The sequence below is a fragment of the Mya arenaria genome, chromosome 17 (assembly GCF_026914265.1).
Source record: "Mya arenaria isolate MELC-2E11 chromosome 17, ASM2691426v1".
In the NCBI taxonomy this organism is placed as follows: domain Eukaryota; kingdom Metazoa; phylum Mollusca; class Bivalvia; order Myida; family Myidae; genus Mya; species Mya arenaria.
In genome coordinates this window covers 54486232-54513254 of record NC_069138.1, presented here as the reverse complement: position 1 = coordinate 54513254, position 27023 = coordinate 54486232, and the positions used below count along the sequence as shown (strand labels likewise).

The window sequence follows — 27023 nt, the reverse complement described above, 5'->3', positions numbered from 1 at the left end:
TGAAATACCATGTTTATAAATTTCTTCCAAACTTTCTTTAAAAGGATTGTCATTTGCACATCATTTTCACTAAGATTTATGACCAATAGTTTGATAATGTTTCCTTAGCAACCACAGAATTTGTCCCAACTTAATTTGATTCCGTGTTAAGAAATCAACTTAAATTTCAAACTAGTTGAAATATTGATATGTTCATTTTGTACATAATTTCTTTAATATCCACTCATGACTTTATGTGCATGACCACAAATTAAGAAGTCGGAATGGGCAGAACATGGTCTCACTTTAATTACTTCCTGAAATGTCATGTTGAATAAAATAAAAGCCAATTTATGCCTAAAGGCCCAAAATGGCGCAATGTGGCTCATGTCTTCAAAGAAACTAATAAGTGAATATTTAGGAGAAAAATCCATGCAATTATAAAAGAAGTTCAGAAGAGCAAATCAGAAAGGAACATGGGAAAATAGCGAAGAAAATGAAGAGTCCTCCCCAGTTGCTGCAGTTTATACAGAAGATTTTGAAATGGAAGAACTACATAACAGTGAAAAATACAAGGATTTCAGGAATACCAATGTGGATCAAATTTTATTAAATTTATAAAGTGTTCAGGATATTATTTGATACATCCAAAGCACATTCAGGACATTTTTTTTCTGAAAACTGCTGAAAGAAAACCAGCTTGCAAAGTTTTTGTTTCACTTCTCAATTTTTTGAATATTTTGTGAATTCCTCGAGAAAATGTTGAATATGCATCATTTACCTATTCTTCTTCGATATTAGCATGCATTCAATAGCAGCTTATTTCCAAATAAATACTGCTGCTTCAAAATGTTAACTAGAAAGCCTTCTGGTATTCCAAAGAGAGACTGGGTGAGAATGCTGTACGGTTGAAATCTATAAATACTAGAGCACAGTAAACATATAACATAACTATAAGTAACTAACAGGGTATGTTTCGAAAATGCATTCGTCATTATTTCACTACAAAAAATATATTCTGTTTTTTTATTTCCTCATATTTCTGTTCATTGTCAGTGCTGACTCAAGCTCAGGTCACATCAATATGTAGCTAAATAAATAAACTTTGGCACTAAGATAATTTAATTTATGTTTGAAATCGACTAAGATTTTTATTGAAATGGCCCTCAGAAGCGTTGCTAGGGTTTTGAGGTTAGAATTCCTTATTTTGGACATTGTCAATTTAAGAAAAAAAGCATCTTGGGGTATGTGTAGTTGGGGTTAACGTTAAACAGTCATAAATTATGAACTTAATGTTTCTAGCTAGCACTTCTGTAATCTTGAATTAATGGAGAGTATTTAAATGAGCTTGTATTTTGCAAGCTATAAGGCAAAAGTTTAAGGAACTTTTTAATTTGGACAAATAAGTTTAGTAGTTGCTGGTAATATATTCTATTTTTCTGTGAAAAATAAGACTATACTTGACCTACTTTTATACTATTTGTTTCTTAAAGATAACATTAATTCTTCTACATAAAAACTTTTTTAAGCGGTCCAGTTCCATGTTAAAATTACTGAGTTTTATCAAAAATAGTTGGGATATGGTATTAAATAGAGCTAAATTCTGATGTACAAATTTGAATTATAAAGCTTTTTGAGATGTAAATATTGCACAAAAGCTGGCAATGCCTCGAATGTTTTTTTTTAGTCTTTCACTTTCTACACTGCTGTGCTCTGGTATGGTGAATGTGTTGCATGCCTTCTTAGAGTATGAGCCCATGTTTGAATGGGACATTTATATTGTTTTGTGCAAACTAGAGCCTTCCATATTTAAAAAAATAAGTTTTGAACTCTTAGTGACTTTGTACATGTGTATTTTGTAGTGAAAAACTATGGAAGGCTTTGGTTTGCTTATGAGCCCACTAAAAATGTGGGACAAGTGTGTGTGTGTGTGGGATGAACGAAAAAAACCTTAAATTTGTCATTGTAACGCAATAGAAACATTCATTAACAGATTAAAAAGTTGATAAATAATTGATTTGGTGAAAAAGGTCATGGTCAGATTTTTTACAAATAAAATGTCCTTTATGTAAATGCTCCAACAGAAATAGTTCTGGTCTTTTTCTAACAAATTGTGCAAGGACCATGATTAAAAGTGAGGATTTAACCCTCTTAAGTAGTCTGGATATCACCAAATGCAAACAGAATGCCCTCTTACCTGAACAGGGTAACTGGGTCAACTCTGGGATATTCATTGGGCATTTTTTTCTTTCCCTCGCTGAAATCTAGTTTTTGCTGTTGAATGTAACTGAGACATTATGTATTGCGATTTCGATATGATTTGAGAGCAGTTTCTTATGTAATGTCAAGGTCAAAGTTTATGCAAGGCCATTGACTAGTTCCATTGTTTAGCAGCTATGATCTATTAATACATTTCAGCCTGTGACCTTTCATTCATGTCATGGTCGATGTATGAAAGTACTTTGATCTGGGTACCTCCATTGCACTCCACCAATGCCCAAAGATCAAGGTCCTGCATTGAATCTTTGACTTCTTATGTCTTGTCAATTTTTGATAAATTTTTAAATGATGTATTTGCATATTTTGCACTAACATTGGAATCCAATTCATCCATAGTCAAGGTCATTGTTAGTCAATGTCACAGGATCCCAAGATCGTTTCCAAGGATGTTCCGTAAACTTGATCAAATCTGCTTAAGTGATTGCCCATTGATGTTGGTATCCGTCTTGTTATTGTTGAGCAATCATATAGGTAGTGTTTTTTTTCCTATACCTGTCAAAGGTCAAGGTCATTGTTAGTCAATGTCACAGAATCCCAAGGTTGTTACCAAGGATATTCAGTTTACCTTATTAAATCTGCTTATGCGATTGCCCATTTATGTTGGTATCTGTCTAGTTATTGTTGAGCAATCATAAATGTAGTTTTTTTCCTCTCTCAGTCAAAGGTCAAGGTCATTGTTAGTCAATGTCACAGGATCCAAAGGTCGTTTCCAATGATGTTTAGTTTCAGTGATTAAATCTGCATAAGGGATTGCCCATTGATGTTGGTATCCGTCTAGTTATTGTTGAGCAATCATATACATAGTTTTTTTTCTTTATCTGTTAAAGGTCATTGTTTGTCAATGTCACAGAATCCCAAGGTCGTTTCCAAGGATATTCAGTTTACGTGTTTAAATCTGCTTGAGCAATTGCCCATTGATGTTGGTATCCGTCTAGTTATTATTGAGCAATCATATACATATTTTTTTCCCCTATATCTGTCAAAGGTCAAGGTCATTGTTAGTCAATGTCACAGGATCAAGGTCATTTCCAATGATGTTTAGTTCATGTAAATTAATCTTTAGAAGTAATTGCCCATTGATGTTTGTAGTTGTCTAGTGACAGGTTTTTCATCCATATCTGCCAAAGATCAAGGTCATATTAGTAAATGTCGCAGGATCCCAGAGTCATTTCCAAGGAAGTTACGATCATGTGATTGATTCTCCACAAGTGATTGCCAATTGATATGTGTAGTTGTCTAGTAATTGTGAACAAATGTTTACATGGTTATCATCCAAAACTACGGTCAAGGACATTGGTTTTCAAATCTAAGATGCTGTACATTGCCAGTCCATTATTTAGGTGGTTCTATGCATTATTACAACCCTCATATGATGGGTGCATAACTGAAGTTTGCCATTTATCACCAATGTCAAGGTCATTGATCAGGTTGTTGGTACTTTTCTAAAAGATGTCTAATGAGATGCAGGTAGTGTTTTTATGCTTGTCTGTCCACTTCATTTGGTAATTGTTTAAACATGCTGTACTCACATTGTTGTTTACTGTCAAGGTCAAAATCTGTGTATAATTTGGTAGAGGTCCTATCTTTTTAATCACTTGTAAATCACGATGGACTATTGCCATGGTCATAATTAGTGTTTTAAATTTAGTGACCAACATTGTATATTGGTTTAATCTTGAAAAGTGTTGGAAATCATCAACTTTTGAGGAGTTGTTTTAAATGTAGTCCACTGTTGCAGTTAAATTTTGTACCGTGAAATGGTTTTGTGTTCCAATGTAGCTTTGCCAAGATCCTTGCTTGAGACTGTGAATCTCAAAATATCTTTCTAATTTTTTATAAACTATTTCAATTCTTGAGTCAATTTGCAATGTTAATTAACATTTTATTATGGATTAGTGCATGATGTAGTTACTGGAGGGAATGCTTCTTCTGTATTAACGAGTTTAAATTTGTGTGTCATTCATTGGTGATTGTGGGCATATTAGTTGCTGCCATGGTTGTAACTTTGTATAAATTTGTCATAGTCGGTCAATCAAAATATTTGACTTATTTATCTGATATTTTTTACCAAAAAATGTAGTTCACTTCAGTCTTTTTTTATCAAGAATGGTAGGAGCAAATTTGTAGCTAGGAATGATTAAAAACAATGTAATGCTACTATTGTAGGTATGGAAATGTTCCCAGGATTTGTGATGAAATGGTGCCCAATTGTATACTTGATTAAAATCCCAAACTATTAACCCATGCATGTATTGTGTGGGAAATTCCTGTGAAATTTTATTCCCATTTATAAGTGCATTCCAAAGATATTTCTATTGTTTTGTTAAGGTTATTAAAGTATTTCCTCTTGCAATTCAGTATAATAGAATTATCTGGAATGTGTGTTATCTTGATAGAGGCGTGAACTTCTATTGATTGTTTAAGGTTAAAATAGTATTCTTACAGGAAGTCTTTTCACTATGTTGACTGAACGTTTGATTGACTACAATAATAACATAGTAGATTCTTTATCACTCTGATATAAATGCCATGCAAACATAGAACCAATTTGTACTTCAATGTTAAACTTGCGTAATAAGGTCTGCTTGAACTGACTTGTGTTGCATGACATCATACCTTGCTTGTGTTAAAAGACTTTAATTATCTGGACATATTTGATTGCAAATCATATCGATAAAGGTAGATAACTCTTAAAATTATTTTAACATATGTTGTGAGTTGTGTCAACATTTCACTCCCACATAAAACTACCAAATTTATTATCAACTACTGATGTAACACTTATGGTGTTTGTTAGATGAAACACTGGCTGAAACTTATACATGTATGTGTACTGCTGTGCATTCAATATTTTATTGCTCATGACATGTATTGTAGAAACATTTGCAAAAAGCTTGTCCTCTAATAATTATGCCCACCTTCGAAGAAGAGGGGTATATTGCTTTGCACATGTCGGTCCATCGGTAGACCAAAGCTTGTCCGAATGATAACTCGACAATTCCTGGACGTGTGGTCATCAATTTTCACATAAAAATAGGGCCTGACCAGTAGATGACCCTTATTGATTTTAGTGGCCATTGGGTCAAAGGTCAGAGTCACATTGACCTTAAACGGTATAAGGATTTTAAAGCTTGTCCGAGTGATTTATCAACAATGCCTAGACTTATGGTCATCAAATTCGACATGGTGGCTGGGCCTGACCAATAGATGACCCCTATTGATTTTAGGGGTCATCGGGTCAAGGTCACAGTGATCTTGAATGATAAAAAAAAATAAAAAATGATTGGTAATTTGACAATGCCTGCACCTTTGTCCCTCAATCTTGACTTGGAGGTTGGGTCTGACCAGTAGATGACCCCCTATTGATTTTGGGGGTCATCAGACCAAAGATCAAGGTCACATTGACCTTGAATGGTAAAAAGTTGTCCGATTGATAACTCGACAATGTTTGCACCCATTACCCTCAAACTTGACTTGGAGGTTTGGCCTGACCAGTACATGAACCGTGTTCATATTGGGTTTCGTTGGGTCAAAGGTCAAAGTCACATTGACCTTTAACATGAAAAGTTAACAAAGCTTCTTCCAGTGAGAACTCGAAGCCTGTACCTATGATCATCAAACTTGACATGAAGGCTGGGCCTGACCAGTAGATGACCCCTATTGGTTTTAGGAGTCATTGGGTCAAAGGTCAATGTCACAGTGATCTTGAATGTGAAAATGTTATTTGAGTGATAACTCGACAATGCCTGTACCCATGGCCCTCAAACTTAATAAGGGGGTTGGGCCTGACGTGTAGATGACCCCTTTTAATTTAAGGTGTCAAAGGTCCAGGTCACAGTGACCTTTAACGCAGAAGGTGTCTGTGTGATAACTTGACACTGCCTGCACCCATGGCCCTCAAACTTGACTTGGAGGTCCATGCATATTTTATTCAATTGTCCAGATAATCCTGACAACAGAGCGCTCAGGGGGGGCATAATGTTTGACAAACATCTCTTGTTTAATTATTTTTGTATAAAATACAATATACCATCCTTCCATCACATATGATATTAGGTTCTTATTGTTAGTTTAATAACTCATTTTTTTAATGTTTGTGTATATGTGTGTATGCATATTTCGGTAAATATCTGCCAACACATGTATCCCGTTATTTTGTGTGTATTTGTCTAGAATTGTGTACCGGTATATGTAACTCATGCTCAAAATATTCAAGCATGAATTCAGATTTGTTCAAATGATTGTGACTCCAAAGGAACACCAGTTTAATGTTGAGTTGAATGTAAAAATGTATTTGTATATCTCTATACAAAATGTATGTTTGACAGTACAGTTTAACAATCAGCTCACATAAAATTATATGAATAAGTGTTTACGATTAAAACTGAAAATTCATCAATGATGACTTTGAGAAACTACTCTTGAGATCATTTTGCATACAATTATGTAACATTCAAACATAACTGTCCTCAATCCTCATGGCTTCTTATGGTCTCTTTATTATTACAGGTGGTTGATCCACAAGAAGTTTTGAAGAGTCTGGACGAGCTTCTTTCCCCAACAGGAGCGATGAAAGGTCCGGAGGAGGTTGTCAAAATTGCCGGGTAAGTGAAAGTAGTCACAGACTCATATTTTTACATTGTGATTTGTGGTGTTTCAAGATTAAGGTTATTGCTGCCAGAGAAGGAACAAAAACCTGGCCCCAATTTCTCGAAACTTCTTAAGTACCTTATAACAGGATAAAGCTAATCTCACTATTTTTGTTGATCTTTACAATGTGTTATATTTACTTCTTCAAGAATCTTTAGAAATTATGTAGGAATAATCTGTATGATTATCAGAATAAACCATTTTTCATTTACCAAAATCCATTTTCAGCATGTATTTCGGCTAATTGAAATAAGCGACTTGAGCCTTAACTGTTAAGCTTAAGAAGTTTCGAGAAATTGGGGCCTAATGATTAGTTAAACCCTATTGAGTGTGAGGTCTAAAGGTCAAGGTCACATTGAAGTGTTTATTCGCCCACAAAATAAAGTTTTTGTGTGTATATAGGCTGGTTGGTTTCATCCAGACAATTGTTCTTAAAAGGGTTAGCAACTACTTATTTTATTATGAAGTTATTACTCCATTTCATCCTTAGAACTTGACAAAAATATAGTGTCAAGACATTAGAAATTGTAAATGGTTTGGCTGATTAATTGCTTTTTTGAAGAGATGTTAAACTCCATAAAATACAGGTTACTTTCGACTTTTGTGACAAACGACCAATTTTTAATGGAGTTATTGCCCCAACTTGGAATTTGCAATACATGTGCTTTTTTTGATAAAAACACAATTATCCACTTTTATGATAAAGCTAACAAGGTGCAGGGATGGGATTTTGTCTTTTTATATGACAAAGGATAAAAAGTACTCCGAATTGTACTTGTTTTTATTTCAAACAACATGGTTAATATCATGGACCTATAAACCATGGTTTATAGGTCTGTGTTAATATTAAGTGTTGTGTTTATTCTTTGGTGTTAAATATTTATAGGGGAACCAGGCTACAAACCAGAAATTGATGATCTAGTACCAGGGTTCAAAATTTCCACCTTTCCATCTGTCATATCAGTTTTATAATACCTAAAATAAAATGGTACCCATGTTGAACACCATAAAAGACAGGTCAAGTTCATAAAAGTTTTAATAATATAATATGATCATTCATCATATCATGTTTTGCATAAAAGTGATGGTTGCTTATTCTATGAATAGAAATTGGTCTGGGCTGTAATTCAATAAGGCCTTGCAGGACTTTAATAAGTAACATATTTAATATATCATGATGGTGTCTTTGGTGTGTCACGAATGACGTTTATTGTGACTATATTTAGTGTATCTATTATATAAAGAAAACTTGCTCAATAACTGATGATCCTTTGGGTGTAGGAATTTCATTCTTGGTACCAAAGTTGTTCATGACCGTAGATGACCCTTATTATACCCCCCTTCAAAGAAGAGAGGTATATTGCTTTGCACATGTTGGTTGGTCAGTCGGTATTTATTTTAGGACTTAACGGGTCAGGGGTCAAGATCACAGTGACCTTTAACGGGAAATGGTTGTCAGAGCTGGTCCTAGTGATAACTGAACAATGCTTGGACGTATAGTCATCAAACTTGACATGAAGATTTGTCCTGACCAGTAGATGACCCCTACCGATTTTAGGGGTTATCAGATCAAAGTTCAAGATTACAGTGTCCTTGAATGCTAAAAAGTTGTCCAAGTGATAACTTGCCAATGCCTGCACCAGTGGCCCTTTAACTTGACTTGGAGGTTGGGACTGACCAGTAGATGACCCCTATTGATTTTGGGGTTCATTGGGTCAAAGGTCAAGGTCACAGTGACCTTGAATGCAAAATTTACAAATCCTGGACCTTTGGTCATCAAACTAGATATGAAGATTTGGCCTGACCAGTAGATGACACCTATTGATTTTAGGGTTCATTGGGTCAAAGGTCAAGGTCACAATGACCTTGAATGCAAAAAAGTTGTCCGAGTGATAACTTGGCAATGCTTGCACCCATTGCCCTTTAACTTGACTTGGAGGTTGGGTCTGACCAGTAGATGACCCCTATTGATTTTGAGGGTCAAAGGTCAAGGTCACAGTGACCTTGAATGCAAACTTGACAAATCCTGGACCTATGGTCATCAAACTAGATATGAAGATTTGGCCTGACCAGTAGATGACCCCTTTTGATTTTAGGTGTCATTGGGTCAAAGGTCTAGGTCACAGTGACCTTGAATGCAAAAAGGTTGTCCTAGTGATATTGCCTTTTAACTTGACTTGGAGGTTGGGCCTGAATTTAGGGTTCATGGTGTCAAAGGTCCAGGTCACAGTGACCTTGAAAACAACAAGCTTGTCTGTGTGATAACTCAACAATGTCTGCACCTATGGTCCTTAAACTTGACATTTAGGTTGGGGGTGACCTGTAGATGACCCCTGGATTTTGAGGTCAAAGGTCAAGGTCACAACTCACAGGTCATTAAAATGGGGGGGGGGGCATAATGTTTGACGAACAACGCTTGTTGATTTTAAGATCAGTAGGTGGAAGGTCAAGGTTGCGCTGTCTTTCAAGTAAAAACATTGTTGGCAGTGACAGAAAGCTGAAAAATTACTCAATAACTAAAGTGCACTTGCACTTAGGAACCTCATCAGGTGGTATGCCAGTTGGCGTTGACAAGTACATGTAGATGACCCCTATTGAGTTTCAGTAGGTCAGTAGGTAAAGGTCACTGTGACCGTGAGGTGAAAAAACGGTTTCCGATCAATAACAATCGGTACACATGCTCTCTGGATCTTCATTCTTGGTATGCCAGTTGGTTATGAGGAGTTGATGACCCCTATCAAAAGGTCAAGGTGACCTTGATATGAAAAAAGAACACTTGCACCAAGGAACTAAATACTTTGTATGCCGTTTGGTCATGACTAGTTGATGACTTCTATTGATTTTGGGATAAGTAGGTCAAAGGTCAAGGTCACATTTTGATTTGAAAGAACAAGGCATATGGAGGAATCTGCGTCCTAGACACATTTCTAGTGCTACCATATGTCAATGCCAGTGTGCTGAACGTATTTAGAAACAATGCTGGTTCAAGGTCAAGCTGACAGGGTTTTAGCGTTGCAATTTTCACATTTAATTTTGAGCAAATTTTCTGATGGCTTGGACAATTGTTTCAAAAAACATGGTTTGGTCTCATTCAGTGTTTTCAATAAGAACCGACTGCTGGCCAAAATGGACGGTTCAAATGGCAATTGGGTCGGTACTAATTTAGGAAAATAAGTGAATTTTAAGTACAATAAGTAGAAGCTGGTCGGTAACTTTACTATTCAACCAAAACTTCTTGTGAACCCTGCTCATTACAACCTCACTACAGTTGAACACCATTAATCGGAAATCGTGGGGACCGAACAAATTAATTCAGAATAGCGATACTTCGGATTAACAATTTTTAGAATATGACAGCATTCGCGCATTATAGATGACGTGAAGTCGTGAAGATTGCAATATCGGTTACACGTCACCAATACAATACATTCGGTTTGACTGATTTTTCATATACAAAAATATTTGTCAATTTATTGTTTAATAAATGACAAATAATTTGTTATTATACTTCATTATTAAAACAACATAAAACATTTAAAACAAAATGAATCAAATGCGGCAATCAAATCTGATGAGATAGACATTCTCGAATGATATTCAGGTTGTGTTAACCAGCAATTATATACACACTATTTCACCCAAATGAATCGCTCATTTTCTGACATCGATGTTTGTAACATACGCGTGCATAATGTCATTTTTAAACAAGCGTAAATTGTGCTCCATGGTCACCTTAAACCGATGCCTGAGTGCATTCAAAGTAGGGTGTGAAAAACTATGACATGATCGAGTTCGAAATAAGAATTGATAAATAAATGTGAAATACCAAATCGGGACTGTAATTTTTACTTTGGAATAGCGATTATTTTGGACTAGCAATTTGGGATTAAAGATTAAAAATTTAGTAAAACAAAGAAGGAGCAAAATTGGGCTGAAAAATAATTTCGAAATAGCGATAATTTCAGATAAACGGTGTTCGGAATAGCGGTGTTCAACTGTACTTTGTTAATGGCCTTTTTTATTATCATTGTAAAGTATTGTCAGGTTAAGACTGAATCGGGTATTAAATAAACTCAAATGAATTTAGGTAAACTTATTTTTCAAAAGTTCTATAAATAAGCATGTATTTTTGGATTGCATTAGCTTTTGGTCATTTGGCTCAAGGTTAAAATATTTGTTCATTCCAAGAAACAATTTTTTTTTTACTCTTGTTTCACTTTCTTTCTGACAAAATGTCTTCAGGGCTGTCAAGTTGTGTAACTATGGATTGCGTTAAGTTTTGCAATGAATGTCAGCTTCTGTCATGCACAAAATTTCTGCCTTAGTTTAAATTCTTTATATCGACCAATTTCAAAGGCGAAAGGTTTTTATGCCAAATGGAGAATTTTGACACGCTTTCTCTAGGCTTTTCATTCGCTATTCAAATATTTAAATGATAACATTTCACAAAGTTTGGGTCATGTTCTCAATACCAAAATGCCTAGAAAAGGCCTTGGCCGGTATTTATAAACCTCATTAATAATTTCTTATCTTTAGTCAAATTCCAAATAAATTCATACGCAAAAATAAAGTGTTTCTTACAAAAAAAGTTTGTATATTACATAGAATTAATGAGATAGTTATAGATGTTATTAATTAATTATGTTATATGACCAGTGGGGTATTTAACTAAAGAAAATGGCTTAAGTTAAGAATACTTGATTCTGCTGCTTGATTTTAGGTCATCGAGTGCAGTTTTGGTAGTTTATTTTGTTAGGTCAAAAAAAAGTTCAACTTGGTTAACACATTGAATGCACAGATTTACTCCATCTTTGACTTTCTTAAATTTTGTGAGAATGTTTGTTCTATGAATCTAGGTTGAGTTCAATAAATGGGTCACATGTTACAGTGGTCAATTGGTTACCACTCAAGAGCCCACACAAATCAATCTTTACCGTAAATGACTGGGTATAAGACGATAGGGGGTATTAGATGCAGGCAAAAAATTCCGTGAAAAATCTGACCCTGTGACCTATTAATGATATGCCTTGGTTGGCCTTGAATTTATGATTTCCAACAGTTGTTCAACTGTTTGAAATCATAAATTCAAGGCCACAGGGTCAAATATTTGAAATCCTTGGTAACACTCTAGATGTGACATTTGTTACCTAATCTTGATTATATGATCTGTCAGAATGTTTCGTTTCTCCAAGAAATCGGTCATGTTATTTCAAAAATAGGTCACTTGTAGGAATTAATGTTTGAAAAGATAATGAAAGTTTTGTACACTTGTGGGCAAAATGTTGACTACATGCTTCCCTTGTTATGAAAATTGAGAATTAAGAATTTATTTATCACAAATGTGATATGCACATGGGCACCTAATGCTTTTAGGATTGTAGGATGTCCTGATTGAACACAAATAGTTAAATAATTGTCAGAAACCTTTCAACCAATTCAGTGGTTGACTGACAATTTAAGTATTACTGCTAATGTTTGATTATTTCACAACAATGTTCTTATGACTCAAACAAAGTTGTTGAAGTTGTCATATATTGCCAAAAATAAATACTGTCTTACTAGGGTGGCGCTTATTAATTATAATTTTTTATCAATGGCATTAGTGAACCTTCGAAAAAAATATTCTTAAATGATAGATCTATACTTGGATAGGTGGATTTTAAAATATTTACACAGGTATCTTAGAGGGACTCATTCATTTTTTTAAAATGCACAATATAAAGTGTGGCAAACCATTAGGAGTGTTAACCTAAGATACTGACAGCTAGACCCCTTCAACAAATGTTGGCATATGCTCAAATATTGTCATTAAAATCCTCAATTTTAATAGCAAAAGTAACGTCTTTCCACAAAGGGCTGAAAGGTTCAGTTATCCTGTTTGTGAATGAATCCTTGTGGTAGTGTGGTTTTGTTGTCATTTGTCCTTGACTGTAGCAACGTGGGTTAATTGCAAACTAAAACCATTTTCCCTTTAAGGTTTTATTGTTGTTTTTTTGTCCCTATGATAAATCACTGGAAAAAAAAATGGTTATGTTGGATCACCTTAGATTTAAAACATTGATATGGTAAATTCATAGAAATATCTAAAAACATAAAGTTGGAGCAGACGGGGTCACATAGAACTGCAGCATTCACGAGCATAAGCTGTGTTACAATATATATGATATATGTGTGATCTCCAAATTGTGAAACTTTGCTTTCTTTCTCTTCAGGATGATGAAGGAAGCCAGTAAGCTGGTTAACAAGTGTGTCTTCATCAACATCCTCAAAGTGGAGACCAGCAAAGACAACCTGGAAAAGTAAGATCTATAGATTAAAGCTGACTAACCATTGCGCATTTTCTATTCTCTGTCCATAATTCAGTAAAAGAGCGAACAGAAATTAGCTTATGTTGAATGCTGAAAGTGAGAGACCAATGGCATTTATGAAATATGAATATCACTGATACCTGAATATTGAGTAGATCTTGTAAAACTGTCTGTTTGTTTTTACTGTGTATTTGAAGTGATGTCCATTTTGAGCTTCTGTTTTGGACTTAATATAGAAATTGATCTTAAGCTTCTAAAATAAAGCAAAACCAAAGAAATAGTCAATAAATTTATATTGAAAGGCATAAGGCATGTGTAATGATATAGAGGTAAAACTGCCCGGCTATCACCCACATGGGGTTCTCTTGATTTTCTTTACTCTATATATATTATAAAGTATTCATAATATGTTAAAAAATCAGGAGAAACCCTAGAGTTTGATCCTCTCCAGGGAAATGTTCTCTTGGTATCTTAAAAAGAACATGTAGTGTTGGCATCTGCCCAGAAAATGGACTCCATATCGGCTTACAGCTAACTTCTGTATCAAGCTACAATAAAATGTTATAAACCAATATGTGTAATGAAACATTCCTTGCAGCCCTTGCAGACATATCAACTTATTACATATTTTATTGAGAATTATGTAAGCAAATGGTAAGTTTTTAATATGTATAATATAGGACAAAATGATTGAAGATGTGGGAGACTGCAGATATGCCTAATTCTTGGAACAAGTCAACAGTTACAAGGGCATATCTATCTGCTCTGATGATATTGCAACTGGTTCTGTGAACAAAATGAAATGTTTATTATGATGATATCTGTTGTGTATGTCAATATTTTTGAAAGGAATTTTTGCAGGATCTGTCATAATCATATTATTATAACAATATATCTTAGGCATTTGGTTTATATCAGAAAGAAGTATGTTCATGTTAATTAAATGTAAAGGTGTCTTACTATAACTCTTTTCCAAAACATATATCAATTTCATTAGCAGCCCTTTTCTGATCATTAAAAGATGAAGCATAAACTATTTTTAATAAACCCAAATCTAATGAATCAATTTTAGCATTGAGGGTAAACTTGTCAATAAATTGGTGTCTTTTAGGCGGAACATCATTATATTTTATATAGAAGCCTGCCAAGGTGGTTAATGCCATTTCTTGAAGCTGGGCAGTATAATATTGATGTATTTCTGTGGTTCCTAAAGTCCACAGACACTAACCCCGTCTCTCCCCCAACAGGTTGATATCGGGCGGAGGCTGGGAGACCCTAAATGAATGGTTGCAACAGGCGAAAGAGGATGAGAACAATCCCTTCATCATCGAATTACTTAAGGTGTACAGACAGCTGCCCGTCACAGTGGACTTACTAAAGACCAACAAGGCCGCTAAGACCATCAAGCATCTGTGTAAAACAGAACATGCTGGTAGGTTTTGTAGAGGTCATTTTTAGGAATGATAATTTTATCAAAATATATTCATGATGGATTGTGTATATCTGTTTGCTTAATTTGGTTAACTATGTTAGAATGCTTAATTTGGTTAACTATGTTAGAATTAGGCCACCATTAATAAATAGATTGTTTGGCCTTAACCAACTTGCATACATTACCACAATCCATTTTTTTAGCCTCTCCCATGTTCAAAATTTGTATGTATTGAATTAAGGGGTTAGGAAGTAAAAAAAAAACCACATACACACAACACTACCTTCCTACCTTTCCTCCCCTCAAAATGTGGGTCAGTAACGCCAAAGTTACTTTTTATTCAGGCCTTGTAGTGTGTTGGCTTGGAAAGCACTTGGTCGTATTTTTTAATTTTTTTGAAATGTTCAAATACATAGAGTGGCCACATTTGAATTGGAGTTGTCCAAAATAGAACGACTTTAAATTACCCATAATATGGCCAAAGAAACACTTTGCAATTTTTACCGAGCTGTTTTAACTCTTTTCGACTCTTATCTCTCAAGTCTAGGGGTGAAAATTATGATTTTGCAATCTGAGCATGTATTGCAGATATACAGACCGTGGCTAAGGCAATCTTTGAAGAGTGGATGAAACTGGTGCAACCAGCAAGTAGTGGTAAGTTCACTCACACTCACACATAATGGTAACTAGATATTGGGTAAGTATGACTACATACAAAATCTTAAATTAAGTCTTTGTTGACTGTCAGCTATACATGGCTAATGATGCCATGCTGTATAAATTACCTGACATTAAATAAATTGATTTTGTTTGATTTTAATTATTTGATGAGCAATGAGAAATACTATTTTGACATATCAAAAGAAAAGTAAAAAAATATTCTTTGCCATAAACCATGAAAGGGACTTGCGCATGTTTTTGGACCAAAAATTAATTCTTAAAACTCTGGTTTTAGTGGGGATTGACCATGCTGGTAAAGTCAAGAAATAATTATAAAAAACTGATAGCATAACCACTCAGCCACTAGGACTGGTACTGCATTGGATATTTTAACATTTTTTTAGATACCTTTACAGGCTAATGTCTGTCAACCAATCATGCTTAAGCTTTTTGCGGATTTGAGTAAGCAATGGTTTTGGAAATTGTGGACCTCAAAGACAATATTTAAGCATATATAAACATTTGTTGAAGGGTTCCAGCTGTCATTATCTTAGTTTTAACACTCCTGATGATTTGAAACACTTTATTTTGTATTAAAAAACACATCTTGAAAAGTGAATTTTACAAACCATGAGCTAGCCCCTTTAAGATATTAAATGTAATGAATTTTTGTGCCTAATACATTATTCACTTTCAGGTTAATCTGTAAGATTTCTTTCAGCAGTTTCTTCAATGGATTAATAATTTGATAATTTGATATTAATAAAGATGCTCATTGCTAAGAGGACAATTTCATACATACATATTTGATCCTTGATAACAACTTCTGTAGACAAACCCTTTAACGACAGCAATTGAAGTTATTATATATATATATATATATATATATATATATATATATATATATATATATATATATATATATATATATATATATATATATATATATATATATATATATATAGTTCCTTGATAATGTCTTTAGTTTTTAACGTCAATAATAAAGTGATTATGACTTACAAGTATATCGACATGAATTTTAATTGAGAAAGATTGTGACATTTCAGAAAAACCCAAGAAGAAGAGAGACAAGGATCGTGAAACAGACAAGGAAAAAGACCGCGAACGTGAAAAGGACAAAAGTAGCAGTAGCAGCAGTAGTAAATCCAAAGATAGTAAGAGCAGTAAGGACTCTAAACACCGATCTGAGTCAGGGCATCGTGAGAGTAGGGACAGTAAAGATGGTAAAGACGAGAAGAATCGGGATAGAAAAGACAGAGATCGGAAAGATCGCGATAAAGATAAAGAGAGGGAGAAAGACGGGGCGAAGGAGAGGAGTAAGAAGATCGAAGAGGAAAATATGGATAGTAGTTCTAACGACAGTGTACAGGGTGGTGATGAAGTTACTGTTCGGAAGGGTTCAGGGCTGAAACTGCATATAAAACTGAATGGGGAAAAGACCGAGGGGAAAGATGGTGAAATCAAGAAACGACCCGCAACAGTTAAACGGCCTCCGAGTAAATTTAGATCTACAGGTACTAGTATTTTACGGACTTTCAAATGACTCGACTTGCAATAAGCCATGTATCCATATACTCCAATGCTCAAACAGTTGATCTTTTTACATGTGTTATACGGGTATAAATGAATGTTTACGTGTTGTGATATACTAACACAAAGTGCAATAAGTTGAACCCAATCTCATTATGTGCAATATTTTGATGATATACATGTTAGTTCAAGGGCTGTTTTTTTGTGTCACATCACAAGATTTTGTGCTCCATGTCATAAGCTTGGATATGGAAACGATTTCACTCTTGTACTAAGAATGAAATGAACTGATATTTGATAAGGAATTTGAGCCTTACATCGTATGATGCGACACAATGACAAATAATATCAATGCCAGGTCCTAGAATTACTCTCATAATTTTCTCTTTAGTCTTATCAACACATAAATCTATTAAAAAATGAGCTGCAAAATTATTTACTTTATAAAAGTGAGAGAGTATTTGAGTAATAGTATTTATGTTATTTTTCCCTCACTAGGCATGCCGGAATACATAAAATACTAGGTAGTTAATCCATGGATGAGTAGGCGCATTTCTCTTCTCTTATACTTAATTACTTGCTTGCATTTATTTATTTTATATAAATATAAGAAGTGTTATGTAATGAATGTTGACAAAATATGTACCTACCATCATTGGAACTGTTTCAAATATGCTTGGATGTGTTGGTGGACTCCCAGGTTTCTGAATCATGTGGTCTACCTGAGAAAGGAACTCGACAGTCCCAAATATTGTTTTGAGCCTACTTAAATAATAAGACTTTAAAACGATGCTTTTATCTGATTCACATGTGAGTACTGCATATGGGACTTGTAACCTAGTTACCTTAAAGGTGTTTTTATGTTATTAACTTTGTTTAATTGGCTTGGTCTAGCATACAACTAAAAACAGCCACCATTTTGAAAGAGAAAAACAAGTTTTATAGGTATGTGCCGCAGGTTTTAAGCAATTATATGGAAAATAATTCACTGATCTCTGTGGTTGAGATAATCATAACAAGTCCATTTAGAAAAATCTAGCTCATGATTTCTGTTGGCTGAGGATGGCTCGCTTTCCTCTGAATAAGAAAGTCTATTTCATCTGGACTGGGAAGCAACATGTAAAAGGGATGAAAACCAAAAGAAATTTACATGTAGGCTGTTTGTAAGACCTTTCTTTTCCTACATAGCCCAAAGTATTTAAAATATAAAAACAGACAATATCAAATAAAGTAAAGAACTAAAATTGTATACTTTTTCTGTCAACTATTTATAAATTTTTACATATATGTTTCAAATTATATGTTGCCCCAGATTATTGGCATTTCAAAGGCAGAGAAACTGTCAATCAAATTTGTTAAAAGACATTTGTATTTAACACATCATATAACATTAAATATACACTTTTATGTGTTGGACATCCAGTTACCAGATTCAACAATAATTCAAAGCAGCATCTGTGTATGAGCCATATTAGTTGAAATGGTTAATCTAAATTAATTAGCCAAAGGGACTGAATGTCATTAATAGTATGGCTAGAGATTTAAGATCCAATTTTCATCTGATAATTTTGCAATAACTGCTACATCTACATTATATGGTAGTTTACACAGCCTATATCTCATCTTTAGTTTAAAAGATCAAGTAAATAACTATGTAACTTTCATTAAATAAATTGACAGAAAAATATTAATACTTTAGTCCTTAAAAGGCTCGTTAAATGCCTTCATACAAATCCAGTCCAATGCAATACTGATATAAACAATAATGTCTAAACACTTTGTTGTTAATGCAAAAAGTACATCAATATTTCTCTATGGATCAGTTTTATAATATGTGAATACTAAAAGATATCTAAGATACATGTTTGTAATCACAAATTAAAACAGGCTTCAAAATTTACAAAATGTCTATTCAAAGTGCGGTACAGTAAGAAATTAAAATATTACATGGGCATGTTATTTAGTTTGTTGTGTCAAATGATATTGCTATCATACAAAACCTCAATACAACACCACTGTGAAGGCCACCTGTCGTCCAGCAGAATAGAGCTGACTGCTATGATTCAAGAACACAATGATGGGAAATGCACATGTGAGTATTAGTCTAAGTAATATGTACCATCCCAGAAGGCTAAGCTGCCAACTTGTGAGTGAGGTTCTGAGTGAGAGTTTCCAAAGTGAAATTTCGAGGTTATAACAAGCATCCACTGACAATGCATTCATTACAAGTACGATATGGTTCGGGTGCTTAATGCCAAAATGTATCAGATCACTATGCCTCTTAAAATTCAAAAAGTTGAGAAAGGGGTACTATCCCTAAAAGCCTTGCCTGTAAAGTCGTAACATTGTGAGTGGTGTTCATTTTCATGTATTCATTTGTATATTTACACAATATGAAGAAGGCCAGAATGGCCAGAACTTTAAATTTGCATGGAGGTCAGTGTGAGAGCATGACTGGGCCCAGAGGTGTGATTCTGAATGAGATCAGATTTGACAAAATGTGAGAGTACATGAAACCTGCTCAATGTCTGGACCAATGAACAAAGTAATCAATGAATATGCACTAAAGCACGTACAAAATATATTTAGGTTTTTTAAAAGCGCAAAGGCCAAGTTTTAGAAGTATTGATCTAGGACCTGGCATTGATATTCATAACCATTTTGATAGTGAATGTTTAGAAGAAATCAAAGCTTAATGTTGGAGCCATTTCATTAAGGATCCTAGAAATGGTTTTGTACTCAAAAATAATCAAAAAAATAAAGTTGTAATGTTTAATTGTTCACTGATAAAAATCATAGAAAATACAAAACCAATCCTAGCATTCATAATGAAATTGTCCCATTTTTTTTTTAAGTTGTTACACAATGGTATACAATACACCCGTGGCCAAAATGTGTGGACAGGCTAATTTATTGATTATAACTTGTGAATTTCATTTCAAAAATATATTTTTGTAATTTTATTACAATCAAGACTACTTTATGTTAGATAAATTGCACCTGTCAGTGTCACAGATAGAGAATCTTTAACTATTATCTTTGTACAAATAGACAAGAAATTTGAAGTGGGGCGGATCCTTGATCTAGTGGTAGCACACTTAACTATCAATTCAGGGGTCGCATGTTTGATTCTTCCCCGCACCACTAAAAAAATGCAAATCTTCTTCCGGGAAGGCCTTTAATTGGGTCCCCATTGTGTCAGTGCTTTACACTGGTGCACGCGAAGGAATCAGGGTACCTCTAACCAGGGTTACATACAGTCTGTGTGCCATGTTTTAAAAACCTTGCATGACTTACAATTACCGTAGCACTTGCTGAATGGGCCTTGCCCGAATGTGAGTATAAATAAACTTGCCCACCCTTTTAATTGACAGTGGGTATGGAAGCAGTTAATGCTATACTAACATGAATACTGCTGTTTAAACAACATTTTATTAAATAGTTTTGTCCAGAGTATAATGGCCACAGGTGTAATATATTTATAGTTCAGTAATTTAAGATGTTATGAATTATTATTGTTAGTGTGTTATCTTTTAGCAATGCTATTTTGCACACAGTGGGATTGATGTTATTAATTATTAAGTCAAAATAGTGAAAGCAAGCCAATGTTTTATTGGTTTTGTATTAGTGCAAAAGTAGCGCAGGGACAGTTTTAAATCAATAATGTGAGAACAAGAAATAAAAATAATCAATATATTTAATGGCATGATATACTTTACAACTTAATTTCAGGACCACATTTGGCTTTTTGAGTTACAAAAACATTGATTATGCGGAACGTTACTTTTTGCATATTACTTAATTTACACCAAATGTCAATATTGGGCTTCACATTACATCTATGCTCTCTGTTATTCCCATGACCCTGTTTTTTGATAAATTAACAGTTTGCTGCTGGTTGGCTTATCAGTTGGAACAAGTCATTTTAGGAATTACTTAAAAAAAAATTGTTTAGTATTCCGATACTTGAAATATGGTGTCAATGTCTTCATTACTTATTGCCTAACCAGTGGTTCTTAAATTATTTTGATCAGTATACAAGCATTTTTGCTATTAATTTTTTATGGAAAAATATTTTCGTGGCAAATCATTGCATGGATTTTACATTACTGAAACTGTTAAAAATGGATTTTCAGTATTTAATTTTATTGATCTGAGAATTTTATGTGGAATGTGAAAGATATGGTTGTTTTGGGTAGTTATTGTTGATATTGCTGCATTCAGAATTATGAGCAGATTTACATTTTACAAGTATTCCCTATTGAATAACTTGTGTATTGTTGAATGACTTGGCTATATTATTCATAGTTATCTGTGATATTGATGATGTGATAAATATTGATGTAGCTCTCTAAAGCTTTCCATGAACTCGACAATCTAGAGTGAATTACAATTAGCTATTTATAATTCTGTAATCATTACAAAGCAATCATAGTCCGTTTTCTGACGGCAGCTTTTTGACATCCTAAAGGATTTGCTGCTGTGGAAACCTGATACTGAAAATGGAATATCAGATGGGGTATCTGATACTCAAATGTGTGAAGTTTGCATGCGTGGTGAACTGGTATTATTTTTTAAGAAGACTGAAAATAATGCAAAATAGTTCATTTCATGTCCGATGTCAGTTTAGATAAAGAGCAAAAATACAAACTACAATTTCTTTCCATATACTGTAGTAGTCCATAATCTGCAAGCAATACCCTGAAAATAATACTGAAAATGCCTAGGGATCAAAAATTGTCATGAAGGTTTATGGAGTTATCAGAGAACTCGCATATAGATAACAGTTTTACAATTTTAAGAAAAAAGTACTCTTTATTATTTTTAGTTCATACGATTCTTTTAGGTAAAGAGTTATGTAGTCATGCTATTTTAAGAATGCAAAAATCTCAGTGTTTGCTAAAATATACAGTGGCTGGCCATAAGCGAGTCATCAAATGGTTGCCTGCTGATGGAGCTGACTGCTTACTTGTTTTTGATGGTCAATTCATGGAAGGCTTTAAGGGGACAATGTCACTACAGTATTTATGTACATGTACATCAATACAAAAATAAAACCATGAAAAAGAACACCTTTGTCCTTATCTTTATGTACATTACTCTAATAATGACCAGTCTTGTTTATGTATCGCCAGGTCTTGTAGATGAAGAAACAACCCCGCCTCCTGCTAAACTGCCAAAAAATGCTGACCTTAGTAAACCTATACCAAAACGTACTGGGTAAGGACCAAAATTGCAACTGGATTGCATTGTTTATATTTCTTATAGGCAGAAATAGGCAAAGACTGAAACGTAGTATTTGAGAAATTTGCAAAACTTGTGCTAAGAGAGATTCAGTTATTATTCTTCGAGTTAGTGGTCTGATAATTGCTTGAAATTTAAATAAGCCATAACTTCTGTATAGACTGAAAATCCTAGTGTATTGCGTTGTTTATATTCTCTTAAACCGCAGCCCTTAACAAAATATAGTCCTACTGTCGTGAGAAATTTCAGTGGTCTGTTTTTATGCAATGCCTGTAAAATAAAAATGCCAGAACTTGTGATTAATATTTCACATAAAGAAATGTCTCCTTATGTCAACACTGCAAATCAAAAACACATGTGATGTAAGCATTTTCAACCAAAGCTCCTCAATTAAGTTTTGATAATGCTGATTGGCCTGAGTTTGATACATCTCCAATGACAAAGGCTATGGTCTCTACATATTAAAGCACAGGTTGTATCCAAGTGTATTTCCCAGGGATTAGTCTTGCCAGATGTGAATCAACCAGAATCTTACATCCTCTGTAAGTCTGAAAATTTCAATTGAAGATTATGTTCCTTATATTGAATCAATGGTTATGAAGTGGAAATTTCCTGTACATTAAGTCCAATTGCAATTATATGCACTCCCAATATCATTTCCAAAACATGTAGAAAACCGTCCTTGAAGTTTGAGAGCTTCAAATTAAAACAATTCTTAAATGTTAATTAAAATTGCTCACAGAGACATTTCACATGTATTGTCATTAAACTTGTGTTTAACCCAAGTATGTTATATTGATGGCTGATATTTATCATGTAATAATAATTTCATTGAGCATTTTTAAACCTAGATACTCTTGAACTCGTACTCAACAACAAAGTGAATTTTTCTTCGGTGGCTATTTCCTGTTTTTCTACCTTAAGATTTTGTGTCTGACTCTTATTATTTTATTGCCAATTGGATATGACCATGTTTTTTTCACCTTACGGGACAAATTTTTAATAGTTTCTTCCCCCCCCCCCCCCCCCCCCCCCCCCCAAAAAAAAAAAATCCCTGCCAACCCTTTATATATTTGGCTATGAAATCTTTTTTTATACCTAGGTGCTTCGGTTGAAAATGACTCTTATTGAGGCAAATTGAAATTATAGAATAAATAGTATAAAATACAGACCAGAAACCCATATTTGTAAAAAAAATAAAAATGTTAATACATAACAATATGTCTCGTGCCAAATGCCTGTTTAGTTTAGAACATGGACCATGTTGATGTATTTCTTTCATGCCGAGATCCATACAGATATTTGTGAAAATATCTTCTTTTATAATGAGCTTGTTTTGTGCCTCTTTTACTACTCGAGTAAAATTGAGTCCGAGACAAGCTTTAATATCGTCTGTAATATTGAGACTGAATTAGTGCCTTGAAAAAATCTATAATGTATTGTTGAACCCATGCTAATTGACCCATTCTCAATATTTGATGTGGTGCAAGATGGTTATATACATGATCCATATTGTCATAGAATAACATTATAGCAATACATCTTCAATACCAATATTCTGTTAATCTTTTAATTTTCTTGTGCTTAAAATTTCTTCACCTATAAGTAATAATTTCTTCTCTTACGCCAGGTCTGACATTAAGTCTGATCTCCCCAGCAAGCGATCTCGGTTACAAATGCCCCCGCCACTGACAGTTCCATCAACAACATCCACAACCACAGCCTCAAACTCGCCTACATCTCCTGGAGAAATGCATGGAAAAATCAAGATTAATCCTGCCAGATCTAAATGTAAAATTACTAAAATATTAAACCATTTTTACAGCTTGTGTAATGGGTATGAAAAATATAACTACAAGCAAATTAAGGTTTGTTTGCAAGACTCGAATATTTCTAATGCTAATGGAATATTACTGTCTTGAAAAATCTTTTTTTTTACCTGATGTGTACTTCATTACCATTAAGTGAATAACATATGTTTTAGCTGTCGTCTTACTGAAGTAAAATCGGTGATTTAATGGTATTAAGGACATTATTTTCTAAGGAATTTGTTTGTACTAATTGTTCACCATGTACATTATCTTCTCTAATAAATTATTATATTTCGAAATCAATTCTTACTTTAATTCACATTCTTTTATCATGAGAGCTTGAATCTGTACTTGACATAATCATTTTCAATAAACTAGAGCATCTTGCCCAAGGGCTGTTTTTAATTGCTTTTTTTTAATGTATTATATGCATTTTAAACTCCTTCCAGGCTGTCATTAAATCCTTATTTCTGTTTCACAGCAAACTATGAGATTCACGAGAGCACTGGTTTCATGGAGAGCCTCGATACCAAGTCTGCAGTGAGACCAGTGAAGAAGAAGCGACGTAGTTCTGGGGCTACCCCACCCACTAGTAGCTCCGGCAAGGCGCCAAACGCTCCACCTAGTCCAGTCTCACCCAACACTGCAATTGCAAAGTCACTACCATCCGTTCCATCTGTGAGTATTAAAGTTGGCTTTTGCATCAATGTTTCAACGTAACCATTAGTTTATCTTGTTATGTGCTATGTGTCAACCAAGGTTTTGCCCCAGGCGTGAGAGTGGCGGGCATGCCCAAGAGATTTAGACTGCAAATTGTATTGTTGAAATCCTGGGCATGTTATTTTGCAAATCCATGGTGTCAGTTGTTCTAGGCATAAAAATTCCTTTTTTCTGAAAAAAATAATCCAGCCATGTCTACTTCCCTGGTGGCAGTGTCAACGCCTGTTGGGAATCATCCTGTGTCTAGCAACCCATTTATGTCCGCCACTCCTCCCCGCATGACATTAACAAGTCCCTTATTATATAAATGAAAAGTGATGCAGGTATGTAAGGGGATGGGTTTATAATGTGCAGGTATTGAATTTCAACAGAAATTGATACTGAATTTGGCAAAATGTTTTCAAAATCAGCAATATCATGCATGTCACTTCAGCTACAAATATTTTGTGCCAACTAGCAGTACTCAATTGCATTTATAACAAAATAACTACCAAACGTTGCAGTTTTACAAAGACACTCAACAGGAGGCCGAGCCGTCACCTGAAGAAGAGAAAAAGGAGGAAAGTATAGAGGACAGCCCCTCCCCCACAGGCCAGGTGACCGAGAAAGCAGAGAAAGCCATTGAAGGGGAGAATAATGATGGAAATGGTGGTAAGATACTAGTTAATGGTAAATGAATAAGATTTCTTTTAATAAGTATTTTTAACTCTCTTGCATCCTTAAAAAAACTGTCCGAAATTGTATTCTAACAAAAGAGAAAATTGATAGTAGAAGCAATTTGAAAAGTCAATTCCATATGGCATGGTTGGTTTAATTAATTCTAAGTAATTTGCAATGTATATAAAAAAATCGCTAAAGATGTAGAAGAGAATTTGTTTGAACTAATTCATAAACAGTAAAACCTGATTAACTGTCTTCTAGTGAAGGAGCAGATTGTTTCTGCCACAGAGCCTTTTGAGATTTCTCCTAAATAAACATTAGTTTACTGAAAAATTATTACTTAAAGAAAAAGGTGACATATATTTCAACATTTTAAACCATCTACAGAGAAGGAGCGAAGTGCCTCGCCCACAGAGAGTCAGAAAGGCCTCCTGACCACAGGGGCTACCAAGGTGAAGAAGAACAAGAAGAAAGTCTCCTGGAAACCTGAACACGAGATAAAGGAGGTGTTCTTATTTGAGTTGGATGAAGACGAGAGGGGTATGACAGTCATTGAAATTGGATATTTTTACCAACATGCCTGGATTCTTACATTATTACTTGGCTGTATTTTTTTTTTATAAGTCTGGCTGCATAAAATTCAAATTTGTTCATGACAGCCCTGTCTTTAGTAGGTTATGGCAACTGACGTTTGCAATTTGGTTCCCCTTCTGCAGTGTATGCGCTGCAATGCAACAGGGATACAAAACAAAACAGTTTGCTTATGTAAGCTAATGTGATCAAATGTTCACCTAAACTAAATTGGAGGCTTTGCTTGCAAGCTGGTACTTATTTCATGTATTTATATCATTTAGGGAGAAGTTTAACAATTGGCTATACATGGAGATTTTAGTTATGTGTAAAGTGCTAATTGACTAATCTTATTGTTACAGTGAATGTGAACAGAGCTAAGGACTTCAACTCGGCCAAGAAAGCAGAAATGATCCAGGACAGAAGGGTAGGGAAATTAAAGTTATGAAATCACTAATCTTGTAATACCAGGGATTTCCCTGATGCAGAAAACCAGGGTCCCTGACTCAATTTTCATGCTATGGAGTTCCAATATGAGATTATTGGGCATCCTTTTGACCTCAAAAATATTCTTTCACTGAATGTAAACAATATATTAGGGCCGCATATTACCAGAGACTACGTAGTTTCTAACTGGGTCACAGGACCCCCAGTTGAACAAATCTAGGTTAAACACTGTAATTCTTGAACCAGGAATTTCAATTTTGATACAGATTTATGTCGAGGTTTGCTCAGCTATGTATTTGAATGAGTTTGTGTATTAGTTTTCAAAGAACGCTTTGTTCAAACTGAAGTAGATAAAACTGCCCATATTTTGTTAACATGTACACATATCATTTTATTTTTCAGGCTGTTGAATCAGTCAGGAGAATGGCAAATGACCACATGATTGAGCAGATTACTGTAAGTATAACCTAATTTAATGTTGTTGTTTTTTATATATTTTGTTTCTTTATACAGCCAGCCCTTTATGCAACAAACATTATAATTTCTTCTGGTTTTCAGCTGCAAAGAACAGACATAATGAACTTTGGGTTGAGTTGAAATCTGCTTATTCTTTTTTTCTCTAATGTAAAGACAGTCACAAAAGCTCACATGAATTTGCCCATTTCTTAAGTAACATGTGTCTTATTCGAGAAGCAGGTCAAAGTACTCTCG

General features: G+C 34.3%; 1 protein-coding gene across 1 annotated transcript in view; it reads left to right on the top strand.

The window, feature by feature from the left end:
• The window catches only part of LOC128223717 (serine/threonine-protein phosphatase 1 regulatory subunit 10-like), a 41408-nt gene that overhangs the window by 6883 nt on the left and 7502 nt on the right, over positions 1–27023 (top strand). Inside the window, exons 3-14 of the mRNA XM_052933046.1 lie at positions 6769–6863; positions 13122–13208; positions 14465–14649; positions 15238–15303; positions 16377–16844; positions 21996–22080; positions 23735–23895; positions 24397–24593; positions 25139–25286; positions 25683–25835; positions 26228–26292; positions 26715–26768. Coding sequence (XP_052789006.1) covers positions 6769–6863; positions 13122–13208; positions 14465–14649; positions 15238–15303; positions 16377–16844; positions 21996–22080; positions 23735–23895; positions 24397–24593; positions 25139–25286; positions 25683–25835; positions 26228–26292; positions 26715–26768 — 1764 coding nt within the window. The remainder of the gene's footprint in view (positions 1–6768; positions 6864–13121; positions 13209–14464; positions 14650–15237; positions 15304–16376; positions 16845–21995; positions 22081–23734; positions 23896–24396; positions 24594–25138; positions 25287–25682; positions 25836–26227; positions 26293–26714; positions 26769–27023) is intronic.